At 37.7% G+C, this 22,843-nt stretch overlaps 1 protein-coding gene across 3 annotated transcripts in view; it reads right to left on the bottom strand.

Annotated features, from left to right (window-relative positions):
- Positions 1-610: 610 nt before the first annotated feature.
- Positions 611-22,843, bottom strand: part of slc8a3 (solute carrier family 8 member 3) — a 169,802-nt gene continuing 147,569 nt past the window's right edge. For 2 of the 3 annotated variants that reach the window (XM_035955602.2, XM_023286618.3), the window contains 5 exons: positions 16,586-16,603; positions 12,024-12,148; positions 11,224-11,323; positions 8,094-8,363; positions 611-6,306 (listed from right to left, as the gene is read on the bottom strand). In XM_035955602.2, the coding sequence (XP_035811495.2) occupies positions 5,930-6,306; positions 8,094-8,363; positions 11,224-11,323; positions 12,024-12,148; positions 16,586-16,603 (890 nt within the window). In that variant the 3' untranslated portion in view covers positions 611-5,929. The remainder of the gene's footprint in view (positions 6,307-8,093; positions 8,364-11,223; positions 11,324-12,023; positions 12,149-16,585; positions 16,604-22,843) is intronic. The other variant, XM_023286619.3, reaches the window with a different exon arrangement.

Here is a 22,843-nt window from a genome sequence, read left to right as displayed (position 1 = left end):
TTGCAAATTTTCAGAAATTTGGGGAATATTTTGCTGAATTTTTGGATTTTTTTTCAGACAAGGAAACAATATTTTTTGGTGCTCGTAAATGAGGACAACAGGAGGGCTAAACAAGCATCATATGCTTGAAATAAAATGATTTACACAGTTTTAAAAGTGTGCCAACAATTTTGTCCGGCTCATTTTTTGAGTTTTGTGTAAAAATTATGTCAATTTTGGCTTTTTTCTTCTTCTTTTTTGTGTTTTTCCAATGCACATCAAGGAAATGAACACATGTATACCAAAAACATTTGTAATTGCATCAATTTCTGGGAGAAATGGTGTGTTTTCTGGAAAAATTCCATGGGTGCCAATACTCCATGACTGTATATTTGTGCTTTTTTGCTGCAAAGTTCTTAAACAGCACCATATACTGATATTTTATGATTTTGTTAAACTCAAATAAGAGTATTTATGGAGATTTTTATTTAATCTTGAGTTTAATACTTTAGGATTCCTTGTCTCCTTTCAGTCTGTCACCATAATAAAGGCCAAAAAAGCCCATTTTTGGCATTTTGGAGATGCAACGTTACCATTTATGACACGAAATAAGCTTGATTTAAGTCGCTCGTGAATCAGAAAGCCATTTTTATTTAGAACAGTAAAAGAACACAAACTGGTTGATCTCAAAACACCGTCAGCTTTGGAAATTTGCTTTTTTATTTTTGACATCTCATTGCAGGCCAGGAAAAAAAAAACAAACCCATCCATTAAAATGTGCCCCCCTCTTTTTTTTCTTCTCCGTTACACAAAAAAAGAAAATGAGAAACAAAGTTAAAAGAACAGTATTCACCTCATCAACAAAACTTTTCCTCAGTGTCTCACAAACGTCATCGACCACAAGTCCAAGTACTGCACGGTGCTATTTCACTTCCATCCCACAGGCTGAGAAGAAGAAACCAAAATAATCGACTGGTGCCTTGAGAAGTGATGTGTATGATAAATATATAGATATAGAATTCTTTTTTTAATCGTTTTTTTTTAAAATACAGAATTAAGACATGTATTTTTAAGACAAAATGACAGAACCAATTTTCGAGTCGTGCCCTCGTGAACAACAACAGCAGCCTGTGCAACACACAAGTGCGAAGACGCCTCAGCTTCGGCACGGCAGCATGCACGGCAAACAAATACACACTTGGCCGACGTTTTTCTGCTCATTTTAGCACATCCCGGCAGATTTAAAAAAAAAAGAGTCAAGAATACAACCAAATAAAGAAGATAAACAGCCACTGAAGGCAGAGATAAACTTAAGAACACCGGCGCGTCCTTGTGTTCATGGATACCTGCTGAACAAACCAAACACCTGCAGGACTTTAACAAAAAGAAGAACAAAAGGGAACAAAACAAGCCAGAGTGACTCAGAAAATTGACTCCACGCTTCCACTGGCTCAGATGAAGCGACTGCAGAAAAACCTGTAGATGAGATGTGGTCATGCTTGTTTCACCCCCCCCCCAACAGGACACCTATAACTGTGTCTATGTAAACATACACTGAGGATTATGTACATAATGTGGGTTTCTGTGTTGCCGGCTCTGAATGGGACGGTTCAGCCCCTTCCGTCTTTGTGCAGCAGCAGTGGACCCATCGCTCTACTCTGGACGTGTTTTCATATGTGTGAAAGAGAACCGTGGGGTGAGCAGGTGTGGTCCAGGGCCGGGAATAACAGCATCCGAATCAGCCACGACCACAAAGGATGAGGAGGAAGAGGAAGAGGAGGAGGAGGAAGAGTGCTGAGGAGGAGTGCTAAGGAGGAGGGACGACCACAGGGACTGGAGATTGACATCCCCCTTGTGGAAATACAGTGTCACCGCCATTTATTTTCTTTTTTTTGTAACTTTTTCCATTTCTTCTTATTTTTTATTTTTTATGTTGCATCCCACCTCTTTGGTTAATCTCTCGGATGATATTTAAATTTTTAGCCAAGAACCGACTTATTACATACTACACTTTATGCAAATTAAGTCATAAACATGTTTTTCTGCCGCTCTTGGGAGTTTTTTTTTTCTTCTTCTTAAACTCTCATTTTAAAAACAAAAGCACCAGTCATGTGTTTAAACAGCATTCAGCATCAATAACAGGCTACCTGCTGCTCTCCAGCCCACACCAGCAGCTCTCCACCATGCAGCTGCACTCCAGAGTTTCAGGACGAACTGAGCATGATGACCAGGAGCAAATGTTGGGAAAGAAAAAACCAAAACATGTAAAATATGCTGAAATTTTAAACGCACACAAACAAACAAACCAATATTTCTGAGGTTGCAAAATATTTCTGTAAAGTCAAGTTAAGCACAATTGTACTTAAAGCTGCACAGATCAATATATTTTTTAAGATAATTATGAACCAAATATCTAAAAATGTGATGTGTAAATTGATAGGTAAGCATTTTAGCAATTTCAGCTGTATGCTAACTGCCCTCCATGAATACCAAATAAAGTTCTATAATGTCAAGTAAAGAAAGATGGAACTTTCTTAACCCTTTGATGCGCAGCGTGGGTCAGGAGATACCCATTTTCCATTTGATTTGGCTCACTTTTGACCCATGTTGTGCATCAAAGGGTTAAAGCTGCACTCATCAATGTTTTTAATTGTAAAAAAAAGTGAAGTACCTCTTTAAAGTATTCACTCCCCTTGAAAATTTTCCACTTTTTGCTTTTCAACATTGAATCCTGGTCAATTTTCATTTGACTTTTTAACAAAATTTACAAAACAAGACTCTTTAATATCAAAGCAAAAACTGATTTGTACAAAGTTATGTCAGTTATGGAAAGAAATGGAGGTTATAGAGTGATTGGAATATGCAGATACCTGTATTTGGAAGGTCCAGTCACTGGTGAATCAGTGCTCCTGGATACAATTACATCGTAAAGGCAAAAGAACACGCTGCAAAAAAGTTTTTGAAAAGGATAAGTCAGGGGATAAATATGAGAAAATTCCAAGTCACTGAACATTCCTTGGAGCACAGTTAAATCCATCATTAAGAAATGAAAAGAACACATGTAAATATGCCTAAAGAAGGCTGTCCTTCAAAACTTAGTGACTGTAAAAAAGAAACTAGTGAGGGAGGCCACCAAGACAACGATCACTCTTCTGAAGGTGTTACAAGCTTCAGTGGCTGAGAGAGACTTGGTTGGTTTCTTCTGGGGTCAAAGCTTTATGGGAGGGCGACAAAGAAAAAAAACTCACTAAATCTTGACTAGAGTAAACTAGATGACATGAGGGAGACTCTGAAGTCAACTGGAAGAAAGTTCTTTAGTCCCATGAGACCAATATTGAGGTTTTTAGCTATTAGACTAGACACCATGTTTAGTGGACACCAATGCACATCATCACAACCACACCAACCCAACTGTGATGCATGGTGGTGGCATTATCATCATCATCATCATCATCATGTGGGGATGCTTCTCGGCAACAGGCCTTTGAGGGCTTTAAAAAGTAGAAGGTAAAATGAATTCAGTGTAGGGAAAACCTAAAGCCGTCTACCAGAAAACTGTGACTGGGGAGAAGATTTGTTTTCCAGCAAAGTGAATGTTCCAGATTTGGCTGAGTCAGATCCCAGACCTCATTCCAGGTGAGATTTGTGGCTGGATTCACAATTGCTATGTAAAAAGAAGAATGGGATAAAATTGCAGTGTCCAGATGTGCACGGCTGATTAAGACCTATCTGCACAATGCTATAATTGCAACCAAAGGTGAATCTGCTACATACTAACTTGAAAGAGGAGAATTCTTATGCAATCACTTATTGTACATTTTCTATTTTTAATCAGTTGACATTACTTTGTTGAAATCTGTTTTCACTTTGACATGAGAGAGTCTTTTCTTTGTAAATTCTTCTCAAAAAGCCAAATTAAATTGACTATCATTCAATGTTTAAAATGAACAGCATGGGAAAACTTTCAAGGGGGGTGAATATGTTAGATTCTATATGTAATGTGTAAAGTGATATATGTAGCATTTTAGCAATAAATAAAACACAAATGAATGTCTGTAATGCCACGTGAAGAAAGATACTTACTTAAAGCGGCACAAACCAATATTTTTACTCAGTATGAAACAATTTTATGCAACGTATAATATAATCTAACAAATTAAATAACTACAAAACTTACAAATATGTGACTTTGATACAAACAGATGAGTTTCTAGGTGTTAAATCAAGAATCGGAGGAGGGACTTTAAGAAATAAACATTCTAATATTGTTGTATATTTAGAAATTCTGGTTTTAGGAGCCTTTTCAAAGACAACTTACAATTCGCCCTTGCAGGTAAACGTTTATCTATGAGCTTGCAGTGACTTCCCTGCGTGGCTAGTTCAGACATTAGAGATTAGAAGTAAAACGTAGAAAAAGAAAATCGATTTAGAAGAGAGAATTTGAGAAAATCAAGCCGTGATGTTGCAAGCTAATGCACTTTTTTGCATGCTAACAAAAGAAGTATCGATTAAAAATGCAAATGAAAGAAAATGTCACATAAGCTAAGACTTAAACTCTACTATATTGTAGAAAAAAGAAAAAAAGAAGATGTTATTGATGAAAAAAAAAACAATTATGCACCATTTAGGGAAGAGACTCTCAAGTGTTTTTAGCAGAGCAAAGAGCTGGTCGGTGTGGGCAACTGCAGCGAACGCCTCTTCCTCCACAGGCACTCTGTTCAGTCCATAGCAACACCTTTAACATCGGCCTTTTGCACCTGTACAAGTAGAAGTCTCCATAAGTAGAACTATACAGCAAAGTGCATGGAAGGAACAGTACAAAAATACCTCTGAATTTATCTCTGCAGCAACACGATTTGTTTTGTTGGGTTTTTTTTGTTGTTTTTTTTTTCTTGTTCGGATTTCTGATTGAAAAGGTGAAAACTCGAGTGAGACCAAGATATCAGTAAATAAATAAAATACAATGTCATACTTTTACCTAGGCAAGATACATAACTCTTAGAAATGTGAAGACATCGTTCCAGTATATAGTTTGAAGCCCCCCCTCCCCTCCCCTCCCGCTTAGCCACAGCAATCCTCTGTTAGAATAGAAGGTGACCACATTTAAACAAATATTCAAAATATACAGAAAATATGGAAATATATTATATATAGATACGTTTAGAGTAGGGAAGTAATGTTCAGGGCAGTTTGACTATGTTCACTGTGTTCACCTCGTCTCCTGTTTGAATGGTGGTTCATCTGCCAGTGTGTGAACTGTCACTGTCGCTCCTCATCTTCTTCTTCATGTGGGATTTCTGAGAACTCTGCAGTGCTCCTTAGGAAACTATGCAAATAAAAATAAATACTATGAATCCATCCCACTGTCACTCAACAACATATTTCCATTTTCGATAGAATCTTTTATGCTATTCCTTAACATAGATCAGAAAATAGTTCTTTGATTCCTCTTTGTGTGTTTCTGCGTGTGTGTGTTGATTTTTTTTTGTTTCGTTCATTTTTTGCGTTTTTATCCCCAAAATACTTTTTAAAAAAAGTCATTCTTGTCAGATGTTGAGAAAAATATAGACCTCTGATTAACTCAACTCTCTCCGTTTAATAAGACTGCAGCCTCTTTCCAGTGGAATGCGGGACCACCTCTTGGCGTCGGCGTCTTCGGGACTTCGGTGGTAACCCAATCCCAGCTGTAAGCACACTAGCTCAGGCGGCTTTCACATCAGCCAGGCCTGTTCGGCGCTAGAGGGCAGGATTCACACCTCCAAGCATCCTTACAGAAGGGGTTGAGGGAGAGAGTGAGGGAGAGGGAGGGAAGCGTGGAGGGAAACCCCGGGTTTACCTCTCCTGTCCTTTCATACCATACAAGACTGACCCAAATTCCATAGTGAGAATTCACTCTGAAGTTGTACTTTAAACCCTTGCACGTCTGGACTCACTCGAGTCTGTTTGCTTTTTAGAAGCCCTCTATATGACAGTAGGCCTCCAGACTGGAGAAGAGGATGTACAGGAACCAGAGGCTGAAAAAGAAGGCTGACGTGGCCAGTCTGTGTCCCCGGGGCCCGCCCAGTTCTCCTCCAATGTGGGCCCGGCGCCGGTAAAGCAGCACCGAGACGGCCAGGAAGGCGAAGATGGTGAAGAGGGTGACGGAGAAGGCCAGCGAGCCGGCTTCCACCACGAACGGCTTCCCTTTCATGTGCCAGTAGATGGCCGCCACCGACCAGGCCATGCCGATGCCCAGGAAGACGTTGACGGCGTTGCTGCCGGTCACGTTCCCGATGGAGGCATCTGCGTAGGTGTCCTGGACTGCTGCTACCTTACTGGCAAAGGTGTCTGTGGAGAGACAAGCCATTTGTCATTGCCACTTTAGTTTCATTAAAGATGGAGTCTGTGATTCTAATCCAATACACTTTTTTTCATGCCAAAATCCTGGTCTGCTGGCTGCCTGTTAGGTTTCTGCTCTGAAAAATAAACCTGGTGTTCATACACAGCCCTGCCTCTGGAAATGGGAAGCAAACAAGTGAATCGGACCACGGAGATAGGGAAAGGAGGAAGTAGGAAATCTGGACATGCCAACTATCTAAATATGCTAAATATCCACAAAGATTCTCGCAGAACCCCCCTATCTTCATTTTAACATTATTTTAAATGTTGTTGAACAGGTAGAACAATCTCACCAAATTGGTGATTGTGACAATGATTGATGTAGACATTTCAACGTTCAAGACATTCAAGTCCGATCCTTCAACACAGGAGTGATGGTTGCTGGAAATGTTCCTCTGTACCCCTATGTAGATATTCCATTAAAAATCAGCTGTTTCCAGCTAGAATAGTCATTTACCACATTAACAATGTCTAGACTGTATTTCTGATTAATTTAATGTCATCTTCATTGAATAAAACTGTTTTTCTTTCAAAAATAAGGACATTTCTAAGTGACCCCAAACTTTTGAACGGTAGTGTACATGTCAAACCCAACTTGTTTCAAACATATGAGCTCCAGTCAGAGGTCATTAAGCACCAAAAAAGACTTTGCCATGGTTGCCCTTGATAAGTTCAACTCCTACAATGCTGCCTGCTTGCCAACATGGAACTGCCCACAATGACGGCCTCCTTAAATACTGTGTCAATTCATTAGACTTTATTTAGACATTTATTTGCTCTTTTCATACAAATCCAACATAACACAAAGTGTGTTACCAAATGCAAGGAACAAAAAACTATCAAAACAATGCTCCCCAACCTCCACCTTCTCCTTCACATACTTCCTTTTTTAAAAAAAAAAATTCTGTTGCTAAAAACAGGCTACAGGGACCTTTTCCATGTGCTGATGATACAACAGACACATAGCTTGGACCACATATCTCGCCCTGGTATGTTGATCCCACCTTGTAGCAAACATACTAGCTCCACCCAGAGGTCATTAAGCACCACAGAAGACTTTGTCATGGTGGCCCTTGACAAGTTCAATCAATCAGACTTTCTTTGCACATTTATTGTAAGACAAAGTGTGTTTCAGAACAAAAGAAGAAGAAAAAAACTATTCAAAAATATCTATAATTTCCACGTTGTCCTTGGCTTCATGATATTTCCATGCAGGTCAAGGAAAATTGTTGAGGAATTAATAATATTGTTAAGATTATTTTTACTATTTGTCTCCAACCAGTATCTCCAGGAAGGAGGACTATATTACCCACAATTACTGTCATCTGTCTACATGCTCAAAATGATTCTCCAATGATCCATTCTATAAAGGCTTATTTTGTGCACTGGGCTTGTTTGTTCCCAATATTTATATCATTTTTTTTCAAACTGTATGCAGTAATGCCTTATTAATGCACACATAGGACCTTTAATAACAGAAAATGCTGAGGCAGTCCGAGTTTTCAGTGGCATATTGTTCCTATCGGGTGAAAATGTCAGCATGGAGGAAATAAGAATATCAGCCATCCTGATGACAAAGCAAGTTCGAGCTCATGAAGTCAGAACTTTCACAGCCAGAATATGAGCTACGTAATCCATCAACTGACAGAAAAAATATCAAAATAACTTTCAGAGGATGGTTTTATACATGGTAGATATTAACATATTGGAAAAAAGGTGTCCAGTGTGGTGTTTACCTGGGACTGAGGTGCCGAGCGCCACGAAAACCACAGCGGTGACCGAGTCCTTGAGGCCGATGGTGCAGCCGAAGTGGGACGCCAGGTCGCCGATGACGGCCGTGAGCAGGCCGATGATGATGATGGAGACCACGAAGCAGGCCCAGCCATTCAGGTAGTCAGTGGGAGGGACGCAAGCAAACAGGACCTTCCAGAAGACGGTGAGGAAGTGCATGACGTAGTCGAAACAGGACGGCAGACGTTCCTCCCCGGTGTCCTCCTCGTCCTCGTCTAGTGGGGGGAAGATGAGGCCGAGACAGAGGAGGGTGGAAGGTGGGACAGATTGCGATGTAATGGAGGTGACAGAAGAGAATGTAGCAGCAGAGAGGATGAAAACACGGCAAAATATTTGGACAAAGATAAAGAGGGAGAGGGGTGAAGGAGGGGAAGTAAATATGAAGAGAGGAGACAGCAGAGAGCAGATGAGGAAGCACAAGAGACAAGGAGAGATGATGTAGCAGAAGGTTAAAAGGGAGCGGAGAGGATAAAGAGCCAGAGGAGAGTTGGAAAACAGTGGCGAGATAAAGGATCCATAAAGGAGATAAGGGGTGACAGAGGGGGGAGGGGATAGAACAAAACCCACTTAAAAATGGCGTGTCGACTTATTTCACAGCGTGAGACATCCTACAATATCACTTCAGCCTGAGGATGTGGATATCCAGGTCATAGCTGGTTTTTAATTATTTAACTGAGCCCAGTGTTTTTGTCAATTAAGAGATGAGATGAAGTTTATAGATAAATAAATAAAAAGGGTGATGAACTTTAGTTTACACCCAAATATCCTACCTTATTAAATGCCAATGCCAATGAGTCCACTGTCTAAAAAATGCATTGGTGAATAACTTTCAGTTTTATACTAGCGACATCTCCAAGATTTTCACTCATTTTACTGCTAATAACCCCCACAATGTGTCCCAAATCTAAAGTTCTAATTAATTCTAAGTATGTTGTCAGAAGATTGTATGTCATGTAGTGAACTAAAACGGTCAGCCACAACATTAAAACTACCAGTCTAGTATCATGTAGGCTCCTAATGGTGCCTAATATATCCTACCTCTTGACAGGTGCCTTAACAATCAATGTTATTCACATCACCGGTCAGTAATTTTAATGTTGTGGCTGATGGTATAAGTACCTACAGTATGTACAGTTATGAACAAACGTTTACATACATTTGTGAAGACCAAGTACATCATGACAGTCTTGAGTTTTCAATGACTCATAAAACTCGTGATATCCTGTGATGGAATCATTTAAACACATGAACCTTTGTGACAAAAAACAATCATGCATTTTGGTTATTTCATAAATGTATTATCTGGAAATATGACAAAATCTGCTGGGTAAAAAATATACATACAGTGGTGTTAATATTTGGTCATTTTCACCTCCACTAGGTGTGTTTGGTAGCTGTCTGTATGCTTCTGGTTGTATATTTTGACCCTCCTCTGGATAGAATTGGTACATTGCAGCGAAATTAGTTGGTTCTCAGACTTGTTTCTTCATCACAGTCCACAGGTTCTTGATGGGGTTTAAGTCAGGACTTTGGGGAGACCAAAGGGAGGGAGACCATTTACCCATCATTCTTGGAACCCAAGTACATGCGAGATCCAACCTTCTGGCTGATGATTTTAGGTTTTCCTGAAGAACGTGGAGGTAATCTTCCTTCTTTATAATTTAATTTACTTTGTTTAAAGCTCCAGTTCCAGTGGCACCAAAACAGCCCCAGAGTATAATACTGCCACTGCCATGCTTCATGGTAGGTTCAGTGTTCTTGGGGTTGAGGTCAGTAATTAGCTTTTTCAGATCTTTGCTGAGTTCCTCAAGACTTTCCCATTGTAGTGTTTTTGAGTCTAATAAGCGTATCAAATGCACCTATTTAAACTAAGAGGCCATCCCTCTGAGAGTATTTGATTAGCAGAGCGTTCCACATGATCCAAACCGATGTTGAAGTTGCTGTATGTATATTTTTGACCCAGCAGACTCTGTCATATTTCCAGCAGACCTACAATAAATCTATGAAAGAATTAAAATACATGATTGCTTTCTGACAAAGGTGCATGAATTTCAATGACTAATTCATAGAAAATTAAGTGTTAAGGGAGTCATCGCCATGATATACATGGTCTGTACAAGTAAGTGTATGTAAACTTTTGTTCAAGACTGGACATTTGAATGTCATGCTGTGCTGTACAATGGAAATAAAGTAGCTTCACACAGAAATCTTAAAAATAATTTCACAGTGATTTTCCAAAGTCTAGCCTCTTAGGGTGAAATGGCATGTAAGTATGTTTTTGGTAGACAAACTGCTCCAACTACAACAGTTATTGTGAGATTTGGGGACATGCTGTGTGTTTACTCTAATCACTGCTGCAATTTCATCTACCTATTGTGTCTGTTTTGCAGGATGACAAAGTGGCCACGGAGCAATTTTCCCATAATCTAAATGGTCCCCGTCACCACAGCAGCTTCGTGTCCGGGTGAGCTTTAGCAGGACACTTAACCTTGCTCTGCGTGATCTTCTATGGATAAAAGCGCCATCTTTTCACAGCTAAAACTGTCAGTGGTCACCCTCCTCAGGTGGAGGCGTCCTCTGTGTCCCAGCAGCTCACAGGAAACTCAGGGGAACAAACAAGGACTCTGCGATGATTCAAAGTGTCAGGGCCAAGCAAGCTGCATGCATATTTAAGCCACGGGTGGATCATGAAAAAATAAAGACCATCAGTGGACTAAATATTTCAGCAGCAAAGTGACAAACCCCAGGTCCATCATCGTGGCTGTGACTGCAGACTGAAGATGTGATGCTGCTGCTGTTTGACGTGATGGATGAGGTTTGTACATGAGATTATTCAAGAGCTGAGCACCTGGGAGACTTTAACGGATGTGCGTTGTTGAAGGTCGGATGCGGACACCGATATTTTTAGACTGAAGTCACGGGGAATTGATTATTATTTGATGCAAAATCAGTTTGTTAGAGTGTAACAGCTGAATCTGACATTTAGGTAAATGCACCTCATGTTAAAATTAAGGTTAATATTATAAATCAGCAGATCAGAATCCACTGTCAGCCTCCTGGAGCAGCAAATGTTACCTGCACTGACTGTAATGGCCTCCATGAACTGGTCTCTCCAGGAGTTGGTTCCCACCACCAGAGCCAGGTTGGTCTTCTTGATCAGCTTGTCCACTGTGCTCTGCATGTTGGAACACCAAAACAAGAGTGAAATCCATCCATTACTTACACTCAGAATCTCTAATCTGCATCCTTAGAGAGAAATACCGGAGCTTCACCACATGATGGCAGTGCTATGCAGTGCCAGGTAGCAGAAAAACTCCGGTTTGAAGCACGGAAACATGCCAGAAACAAACATGGTGGGGATATTTTTTGATTGAGGAGGTTAGAGGATCCTCCAGAAATAAATCTGCGTGGGCTTGGGAGGCCTCTGAAGAGTAACGCTTCTCTGCTGAAATTAGAAATATGTCGCCGTCCTTTCATGCAAGATGGGATTCAAAGGCTTTTATTGTCATATGCGGCGATAAACAAGTTACCAGTGCAATGAAATTTCTCAGTTCACTCATTCAGATGCACACATAAGTCACAAATATGAATATAGAAGAAGGTTGCAGCAAAGGTTTTGTGCAGAAAAACATATTTACGGTGCAGAGAAGTAAGAATTTGCTCAGAAAACAGTGTTAAAAAAGCATGGTGCAAAGTTGGACATGTGCAAATACATATACAATAGTGCAAGACTGCATTAAGTCCTTTGGCAGTGGTTTGAAAGTGTTCATCGGTCTTATTGCCTGATGATCTGCTTTCTGTTTGACTGCGAGGGAAACACTTTCTACTGATGATCAAGGTGTGTTTGCTGTATTTGAAGAGTGACCTTTCCTCACCTTAAACTCGTACGATTCCTCAATAATGACTTCCAGCTTGGAGTGCTCCCCCAGCACCGGTTTCCCCATCTCCGCGATCCGCTTGGCTTCCTCCTCGTCTGATGTCAGCTTCCTGTCTGGTACATCTGAGCGATCGAGGTCGGGAGGGAGCAGAAAACACACACAAAAAAAGAGAACAAATCACAGTGAGAGAGATGGCAATCAAAAAATACGCTCAGCTGATTATCGTGTTGTGTTGTACTTCACAGCACACAAACAAAACATCAGAAGGTTGCGTTATTTGTCACGGTTATTTATTCAGCCTCGGGCTTTATGGAGAGACGAGGCTTGTTTAATATGCAGTGTTTAAGTCACATCTGTGAAAAGCTACAAGGTTCACTGTGGTAATTCCTCCTCCCTCAACGCTTTTCCTCTTCGTCAGATGTCTTGGTGGCGTTCCAGCTTTGTTATGTAAAGTCTCCGCAAACATGCATTTTTTATCGATCCAAACACAAACTCAGCAACTCTGCAAATATTGGGTAGAAATGTTTTTTCCCTTTGATTTCCTTTTATTCTATTTTTATCCACCAGTGTTGGACTTTGCAGTGACTTTCATGCGCAGGATTCTCAAAATCTATGTGAAGCCTGTCATGTTTTCTCATCAAACTTAATGCAAACTTAATGCCCCAAAAAAGTGTGTCCAATATAAACTGAAAATAAAATAATCAAATGAATGAACAAATATGGTGTACTCTGAATTGTAATTTGATTTCACTTTAGCCGGTTGCTTTATGGAAGACAAGTTGCTTTGCTTTCTCCAAACCAATCAGTAGCAGGTGGAAGCTGTGCAAGTCGCAGTTAATTCAACATTTCTGAGTTTAATCAAAGATGTATGTTGATTTTAGAGATATTTCTGTAAGATGGCTTGGAACAACTTGCAATTCAGAGACAGACGCTTAAAAACTCGAACCAATAAAACCTTATGGAACTATTTTAATGGCTACTTGCTGTGTGAATCAGAGACCACCGTCTTTTACGTTTAATTCAATTAAATTTATATGATGCCAATTTACAGCATAAGTCATCATGTAGTACGGTCAAGACCTTACAATATTAAATTATAGAGAGAAATTTAAAGATTTCCTTTGAGCAGGCAACAGTGGGAATAAAAAACTATTCATTAACACAAAAACCCTCTGGCAGAACCAGACTCAGGGAGAGCAGCCGTCTGCTTCAACCAGTCAGGGTGAGGGGAGAGTAGAGAGGCCTCAGGAGAGCATATTAATATGTTGTAAAATAAATAAATAATTAAAAAATAATAAGAAAAAAGTGAAAATCTGGCTCCCAGCATGCTAGAAAAAAATTAAGTAAAAAAAAAAAAAGAAAAATTGTAAAATAAATGAATAAATAAAAAAATCAAATTAAAAAAAAATTATTTTAATTTAGATTTTTCGGTCATTGGTCTAGATATTATCTGTAATGCAAAAAAACAAGAGAAATCTTTAAAACAACATGTTTTAAATTAAATGTACCATATTTTCCATCTTTCATTTTATACTATCCGTAAAGTATCAAAATTTTTTCTGACATGATCGAACGTTGTAAAAAGATGAATACAAATTTTGGGTGTCGACATTAGGTATAGTTTTGGCCTGTTTTAAACAGAAAAAAAAATAATAAATATAATATAATGATAATATAGTAAATTGTTTTAAAAAATTACAAATAAAAACATTGATTTTACAGTGTAATGGATGTGTTGGCCTTCGAGTTCAGTCATCAGATCCATCCAGCTCTAGAGCTTTTTTTCATGGATGAAGAACTGATCCATGGGTATTTCTTTATTCTTTGTTCTCCACAAAAGAAAAAAACCCTTTCTTCATCCACAAGAAAATGCAAAAACACAACTGAAGTGCTGTCAAGAACATGTCAAACCAAAAGGCAGAGGTACAACTCTAACTGTAAAACCATGCCGTCCAATCAGAAGCCTGAAAAAAAACGCTGTTACTGGTTCTGGCAGGATTCTAACAATGGTGCACTGGGGAAGGTGGAATACATATGTACGGACTGATAATAAAGTAGAGATACTCCTCAACACAATTTATGTGTAAAAGATTGTAATCTCTATTTAAGCCACGTCTGTCGTTGCAAAAAAAAAAAAAAAAATCAATAAAACAAGAGAGAAAATGATGCAAACTCTGAAGTCTCAAGTGAAAAAGCCTGAATTCCCCGTCTACCCTGAGAGGAGATTTCTAAAAGGTCTGTTTTCATTGACCTAAAAGTGTGCTTGCATGTGGACAAAAGGGCAAAACACACAGAAAAAGTGTTAAAAAAAAAAAAAAAAAATACCCATGCATGCTTGGACATGGCCTAAAGTAATGTTGACACTACAAGTTAGAAAACAGCCATAACATGGTGAACTACACTGTCGGCAGTTTGAATTGTTGCTCAGGTGCTGGTTTGTATTGCTGTTCAAAAGCTCTGCAAGATGTTCGGTTGACGCTCCACTGCATAATTGGAGAAAAAAAAATAGGTTTAACTATGATTAGGATATCGATTTGTAGCGTCATTGCACCAGATGAAATTGAATCCCATTGAAATTGACATGTACGACTAGAATTCTGAACACATCAAAACACTGTAACCATGTAGAAACCTCAGGAAATGAACGCATCTTGTCAACTTGTGGGTCATTCCAGAATTGGAGGGCATTTGGGCTTCGAAATTTTTGAAAAATAAACCCCCTCTTTTACAATTTTCTGCTCCATATTCATCAATAATAGGTAATAAACTGTCAAAGGTTTAATAGGCTCAGCTTACACATCAATGGTACCATTTTTATTCCATGTTTTATTTGTTGTTTGCTAACCCTACTCTAATCACAGTAACAGGGTTGCTAATCCATGCTAATGTTAGCTTTTTCTCAGGAGTAGAAGTGAGATATTTAGCTGCTGTTACTGCTGACCAAGAGGACAAACTGACTGATGGAAAAAAGTAAAAAGAATTTGTCTTATCCTGATAATATGCATGACAGGGTTGTATGAGATAGAGTGAGACATTCAAACAAGGCTGACAGTGTTATGAAAATATTAAAAATAGAGGACATAGTTTTGTTCTACCCATTCTTTAGGAAAACTGTTTGATGATGTTAATTCCAGCGTATCATGTGATTTGTTGTTTTCTTCTACCATCTATAAAGGTTATGCTAACAGGGTTGTGTGACACATTCCATGCATGATAATTTTTATTTAAACTATTATGTTGATTTTTAAAAAAATATTCCCACAATTACAAGAGACATCAATGAAAAAAATGATACCAAAAAAAGGAGATTTAAATTTCATTTTAACTGTTTTATTAGAGATTTGGTTATCATTGGGGTAGGACAAGAGAAAAATGTCATTTTAGGGGGAACTCCAGACTTATTTGGCATTCTTTTCTCCTAGCTTTTTTTTAAAATTTTTTTTTAGATTTGGTCCCAGGACAAGTAAATTTACACAACAACTGCATGTTTTAGTATTTTAGACGTGGATTATTTGAAATTTGATGGGTGGGACGTAAAATGTCCTCCAATTCTGGAATGACTCGTGAACTTTAAGGATTATAACGCCAAAATAAACTCTTTCAAGGCCACCCAACGACTGTCACAACACATCAAGGAATAGTTCCATATTGTTTTCATGAATCCAGTCATTCCCATCGCCCGTGGAAGCCTCGACCGACGCGTCTAGCCGCCTGTCAGACGTGTGTCCTGTGAAAAGCAGCTTCACAGAGCTCCTGAGTGCAACGTGCACTACAAAGAGCCCCACAACATCAATCCCACGCTGTCCAACTCTATCAAGAAGCGGCGTCCGTGCATCCAAAGGGCCTCTCATCGCTGCAGCCCCACTGAGCCGCCTGGTGCAGAGGCCTTGTCATCTTTTATACGAGCCCCGAGTCCCATCCTGCTGCTCTGTGCTGACAACACGCTTACCATTAAATATTAACGCTGCCATTAAAGATCACAGCCAAAGTCCCCTTGATAGGAGGGCGTGCCGACAACACACAGGCGTGCATGACATACCGGTGCACACACACACTTTTAAGCTAAATCAATTACACACCCGAGGCAGTGTGTAGCCTCAATTCCTGACAGGATTTCTTTAAAATTTGATGATCCCTCCTTGACAGGGAAATGGAAATATAATAATAATAACACAATCACGCACAAGTAATTAAATTTCTATTTCCAGAACTGCATTTTTTTCTTTCTTTTTATCTTGACGTCTATCAAGTGTTTGTACACTACCTTGCTCCTGACTGGAGAGCACAACTTGGGGATTTATGATTAATTAATCCTCTGATTAGTCCGCAAATCCATCATTAAGTGAGAGAGAGAGAGGCAGGTATTGTTTGCAACAATGACAGTAAAAGAAGACAGCAGCAGCAACATGCAGCTTATTTACATATACCTCTTAAAGTTTGGCTCAAAAATCTTCCTCAGAGGCAGCGTGAATGTTGATTTAGGGTTGAAATTCAAACCAAACCACACACAAATGAGGATGTTAGTGAGGATGCTGATAGAGGAAGAATGGAAAACTTACCATCAGCTAACAACAGGGCTGCAGAGGAGAGGAAAGAGGAAGGATGAGGGCATGGAAAAAACAGGAAAAATGCAATGGGAGAAACACAGATAAGAAAGAAAGCAGGTTAATGAGAAAGAGAGAAATGTGACGGCTGTGTATTGACCCCCAGCTGTAATATATAAGCCGCTGATCATTCGATCGGCCGAGGCAGAGGAAGGATTATGGGAGTTTTTTATGAGCGTGAGGTAAATTAAGGGAGAAATGTCTGATAGGAATCACCAAAACTGTTGCAAATTTTCCATCGTGGGCTCCAGATATCAGTTGAACATCTATTTAAAGCTTTATGGCTCACAGCTCTTTGTCAGATAACCGAGTTTGGAAGTAATAATTACACATGAGCTCTAATGAAGGAAATGAATTTTCCGAAACACTCTGCTACTTTTATTTCCCATCTTAGATCAGTAAATCAGACAACCACTGCCACGGTAGGATGGAACAAGATAGAAGTAAACAGTATGAAAATGTAAAATTAAGCAGTAAATATCTACATATCATTTATTTCCTCAAACAAATTAATTATACATGAACATTTATTATTACATGTGCCAATAATAATAATAATAATAATAATGTATAATAATAATAATAATAATAATAATAATAATAATAATAATAATAATAATAATAATAATAATAATAATAATAATAATAATAATAATAATAATGATACTACTACTACTACTACTAATTATAATAATAATAATAATAATAATAATAATGATAATAATAATAACAACAACAACAATAATAATAATGATTATTATTATTATTATTATTATTATTATTATTGATTTATTATTATTAGTAGTAGTAGTAATAGTAGTAGTAGCATCATTATTAATTGTTTTTAATCATTATTATTACTATTATACTCCTAGTCTTATTATTGTTACTAGTAATAATAATTTGTTTATCTAAAAATAAATTTAGAAAAATAAGAAAAAAAGAAAAATCTAAAAAACAATTTATTTCCTCAAACAGATTAATTATACAGGCAAATTTATTATTGCTACAAATATATAAATAATTATTATTATAATGAAAAAAAAAGGTAAAACATGCAAAAGACCATTCGAATCACAGTTACAATAGCAATATTAAATATTTGGTTGTCCTCCATTCCTAATCTTCTACAAAAAATTGCATTTTCTGGGGACATCTGCAAATCTTGAAATTTAACAGTTGGTGGGATAAATTCTGTGTTATGTAAGAGCCAGAGCTGCTGCTGTCAATATGGCAGGAGACAGGATGACAGGATTTTACTTGGCAGCTTCTGTTGGAGATTTTTTTTTTTTGTGGGTAGCGAGTAAACAACAACAACAACAACAACAAAACCTTCGTCAACCTGTCATGAGTAGCTGGCAGGCAGCCTGAAACCCTGTTAGCATGTTGGAGAGTTTCAGTGAGTCACGAAAGCCAAAAAACAAAACACAAAAACACTCATTCCCTGTAAAGTTTTGGAGCCATTATGAAAATAGGAGCATTAAAAATGAGTAGAGCATGAAATATCTGCAAAATACTCAGCTGTTGGCAACTGGAGCCTGTATTAATTGACAGTGCAACAAGATAAACACGCAACACTAACAAATTATGACCTTAAAGACAGATATGTGACATTAGCATTAATTTAAAGTCATGTTTTCAGCTAACTAGTAAGAGGAAATCCAATATCATTCTCCTTTTAGCTCCATTTTTGGTCTCCACCATCTCCTGAGAACAATATTTAATTCTTGCTGTTAAATTTGATGCTATTTTCACAAGAACAGGCACTGAGTGTGTGTTTTTGTGCTAAACAGGTTGTGTACTATGGGCTTTGCATAGCATTTATTACTGAAAAGAGCATGTGCTGAAGTTTGCAGGCTTTATTCCAAAACAATGAAAGATATCCTCTTAACATTCAGTCTTTTTGTGGAATTCAGTTCATCCAATTCAAAGATGACATATTGTAGCTTCTGAAAATGCACCTGATTAGCATGAGACTAAAACACAACTTAAACTGCATCAATTCAAGCATGGCTGAAAGCTGTCTTTTTTTGTTCCCAGCTCTAATATTTGGACAACATTAACTTCCAGACTTCTAGGCCAAACCTAATAGAAGCTATGACTTCCTGTATAATGATCTGAATATTGTATTTGTAGAGACTCAAGTTTAAACTTTTATATCTTTATGCACGATCCCAAGCTGCTTTGAACTAGAATAAACTGGTCACTGGTGATCTGGTGGAGGTTAAACTGGATTTACCACATTTATTACTGGGCCTTTAAAACTCCCATTTTTGATGAAAATCCCATTGTCCTTCTTCTGCAATTTATAATACCATAGGGTCTCATTTATACTAATTAGATTCAGTCCTGTAATTTATAATACCACGGCTACATTATTACATTAGTTAGGTTATTCTCCATAATTAACAACACTGTCGGGTCTCAGCCTTATTATGCATTATAATCAGGTAAAGTCGTATTTAATATGACTTTTGTTGGGTTTTAATAACTACTCAGGTAAACTTACACCACAAATAATACTGTATTGTCTAAAACCCCAATATCTAGACTTGTTAGGTTAATTAGTTAATTAGTAAAGCCAGACATTATCTTATTCTTTTTTTTTTTTTTTTTTACTAGAAAGCAATTTGGGGCAACGACTGTTGCTTTAAATGTGCTGTACAATAAAACAATGACTATAGATCTAAGCCATTTTTTTTTACTGTTCATCTTATTTATACTGCATATATTTTCCATCTTATATTCACTGTTTATACTGTTTATGCCCCATATATACTGCATATATCTAGCACTGTCCATGTTGTTTATACTGTTGAAACATATACATTTATTTATTACGCTGCCAACGAACACGGTGGTCGTTATATGTTTGTCTGTTAGTCTGTTCATCTGTCTGTGTGCAACATTACTCAAAAACAGATTAACAGATTTGGATGAAATTTTCAAGGAAGGTCAGAAATGACACAAGGAGCAACTGATTAGATTTTGGCAGTGATGCGGCTTATAGTCTGGATCCACGGATTTGTTAAAGATTTCTGTATCATTGCAAGATAGCGCCACAGCGTCACTGCAACCATGACAACAAGTGAACGCTACGTCAGCTGCCTGCTGAAGATCACATGACTACGATCCTACTACAAATTCACCCCTGTGGACTTATCAGGACTTAACCGTTGGAAATGATACAAGGAACAATTGATTAAATTGTGGGGGTGTTTCCGAGTCCCATCAATTCCCACCGTCCAGTACATATCTATTTCATGTGATTCAGTATCCGTACATAACGTACACATGCATAACACACACCGGTGCTCAGTGCAAGGTCATTTTGTTTGTGGATACATCTGTATTAAATGGCCACATTCTATGTTGCCATGATTTCTGCCACAAATTTTTTCAACATTTCAACCATCGGAAATGATACGACAACTGAGCAGCCTTGGTGGACTACTGCGCTCTCTGAGTGCTTTTCTTATGTTTGTATTATTATCTGCAGCTGCATTATTTCTATACTTGGTGTGTTCTACTGTTAATTCTGTTTACACTGGAACATACTGTGTACACTCTGAACTGCATATAATGCCCATTACTGCTTCTTCTGCACTTGTTCTTGCCCTGCTGGTCTAATGCCAAACTGCATTTTGTTGTTTTGTACTCTGTGCAATGACAATAAAGCTGAATCTAAAGTAATCTAACCTTTAAGGGCTACTTTAATTGAAAAAAATAAATGTCTACATTTGTAATTTGATATGTAGAAATGAGTTTTTAGGCATTTACTTACTGACCACAGGGGGATTTTAAAGATGGTTTCCTTCTCATTTTAGGGACTAGATGCCTGTAAGACTGAGTGTGTTAATGGACTATGCAAATGATTTAATTGGAGTAGATTTTAGTGGCTGTTCTTCAACAAGGGAGCACATTTCTATGCATTAGCTCAAATTTTCCTGGTCAGATCTGCTATTCTGCAAAATAAAACATACTGATGATGACACTGTGTCTCACAGCTGCTCAGAAATATCACTCCCCTTTCTTTTGATTTGATTCTGCCTGATTGTTTATCCGCCTGCTGTAGCTGCAGATCAGTGATGACACTCTCAGCTAAAATGTAAACCAGAGCTAATTGAAATGATTAAGAAGACAAAAAAAAAGAAGTTTAAAAAGTTATCCAGCGAGGAAGATTATTACATGACAGAATGTGCCATTAGTGGAGACTAGAAAGCTTGGAGACTCACAACTCTTCCTTCTGACGTCTTCATCATCATCATTTTCTCCTCACATTCATAAAACAACATTGAGATGCTGCTAAAGCGATCAGAGGATCAAAACAAAGCTGTTTACGTCCTCCATGAATGGACCAGGCTCCTCGCTGGAACCTCCTTCACAGAGACGTGCCACTAATTAACCTGTTTGTGTTTGGAGGCCGCTTATCAACTTCCTAAATCAAATACAGTCCACAGTTAATCATCATTAGCAGCAAAGTGCATTAATTGCTGTGGGCGACTGGCTTCATTATCATTAGTACTAGTCAAGCCACGCTGATCTGAAGCCAAGTGTGGAGTAAAGACCAGCTGTGGCGAGTCAAAGTGTCCAGGAACAACAACACGTCATTTAGTAAAAGCTGCTTCTAACATAATAAAGTCACATAAAGAATCCAACTATCTTCAGTGTGCATTTGTGTGTCAGTGATTGTTCTGGATTCCCAATTCATTATTTTGTGGACAGTTTTGTCACAGTCTAAGCGGAAGTCCGTAAATTGCTTGTTTTGTCTGACGAACAGGAAAAAATTGTGTTGTCAAAATGCTGTGTTCAAACTATAATGAATGCAAATTTCCACATTGGTTAACAAAGATGTTTTCTAATGAGACAGAAGTTGTTGAAAATGTATTTTGGAAACTGACGTTCAGTGTAAAAAAAGGCTTTTAACTGTAATGTTTTGAAAAATTCCCTGTTATTTTCAAGATGTTTTTTGTTTTGTGAATGTACAGAAGTAGTAAAATAACCAAAAAAAAGCATTAATTTGCATAGTGACTATAAATAAAACAGGCCAAAACTGAAAAAAAATGTCCACATCATCGCTGTTTTTACAAATAGAAAATAACTATTTTTGCAGTGTTTGACTGCAAAAGCATTCCGTTTCTTTCACTGTATTTAAATCAGCAAAAGGTATTGTTGTCTTACAGATGTTTGCCATTACAGAAAATTGGAAGCATTTTACTTAAATGTTATTTCACAGATTTGTCCTGTTTTGTTAAATTACATATAATTAGTAAAATCAAAGAGAAAGAGTAATAATTTCCACAAATTAGACAGAACTGAAGATCAAGTCTACATCAAAATCAGTATTTTTGCAGATCACAATTTGTCTCTTTAATTTGACTTTAACAAAATTGTCATTTATATCAGCAAAAATATCATGATTTTACAGATATTAAGATCATTTTTAAACTGTTTAGAATGTTTACTCTGTTTTATTAGATTCCAGATAATATCTATACCAGTAAAAGTGCAGGAAAAAAAGCATTAACATGTTTACTGAAAAAAGGCCAAAACTATAAATAATGTCTACATAAAAAACAGCTATATTTTCACAAATGGAAATGTATTTTTTTTTAATATAAAGCATTACCATAAAAGTACACCGTTTTATTGCACTTAAATTAGCTAAGAATAATTGCAGATATAAAAATAATTTACAGACATTTGACATTATTACAATTACTGAATTTTACAGCATTCCACCTTTTTAAACGTATTTTCTTTCTGGCACCCTTGCTGCCAGATGTTTGAGTTTTTAGAGGTTTTTTTGTGTTGTGTTATTTTTTTAAGTGAGATGAGAAACAGTCTAAACAACCTGCCTCTAAATTACCGAAGCAATTATCTGATTATTAAAATTGCTGTGGATTTAAGTTACTCAGAGGAGGTAATTACAGGAGTCCCTGTTTGGTTTCCATTTTTAGCTGCGTTATCATGATGCACAAGGATTTCACTCACTTCATTGACAAAAAAATCACTTATGTGTAAGTTTATCTCATAAGAGGCTCTAGTGGTTGTGTGATTTACTGTAAGGAGCAAAAGCAGAAGTGAAACAAGTTTCCCAATTTTTCCAGCTCAGGTCCAGTTAAACACCTTAAATGTTGCTTCAGATTTATCAAGATATGCATAAAGCATGTGCGACACACCTCAATGATGCACAAAATGTCAACTTTTTGT

The sequence above is a fragment of the Amphiprion ocellaris genome, chromosome 20, assembly GCF_022539595.1.
Source record: "Amphiprion ocellaris isolate individual 3 ecotype Okinawa chromosome 20, ASM2253959v1, whole genome shotgun sequence".
Taxonomy (NCBI): domain Eukaryota; kingdom Metazoa; phylum Chordata; class Actinopteri; family Pomacentridae; genus Amphiprion; species Amphiprion ocellaris.
The sequence above is the reverse complement of the archived record's forward strand: the minus strand, read 5'-3'. Positions and strand labels throughout refer to the sequence as shown.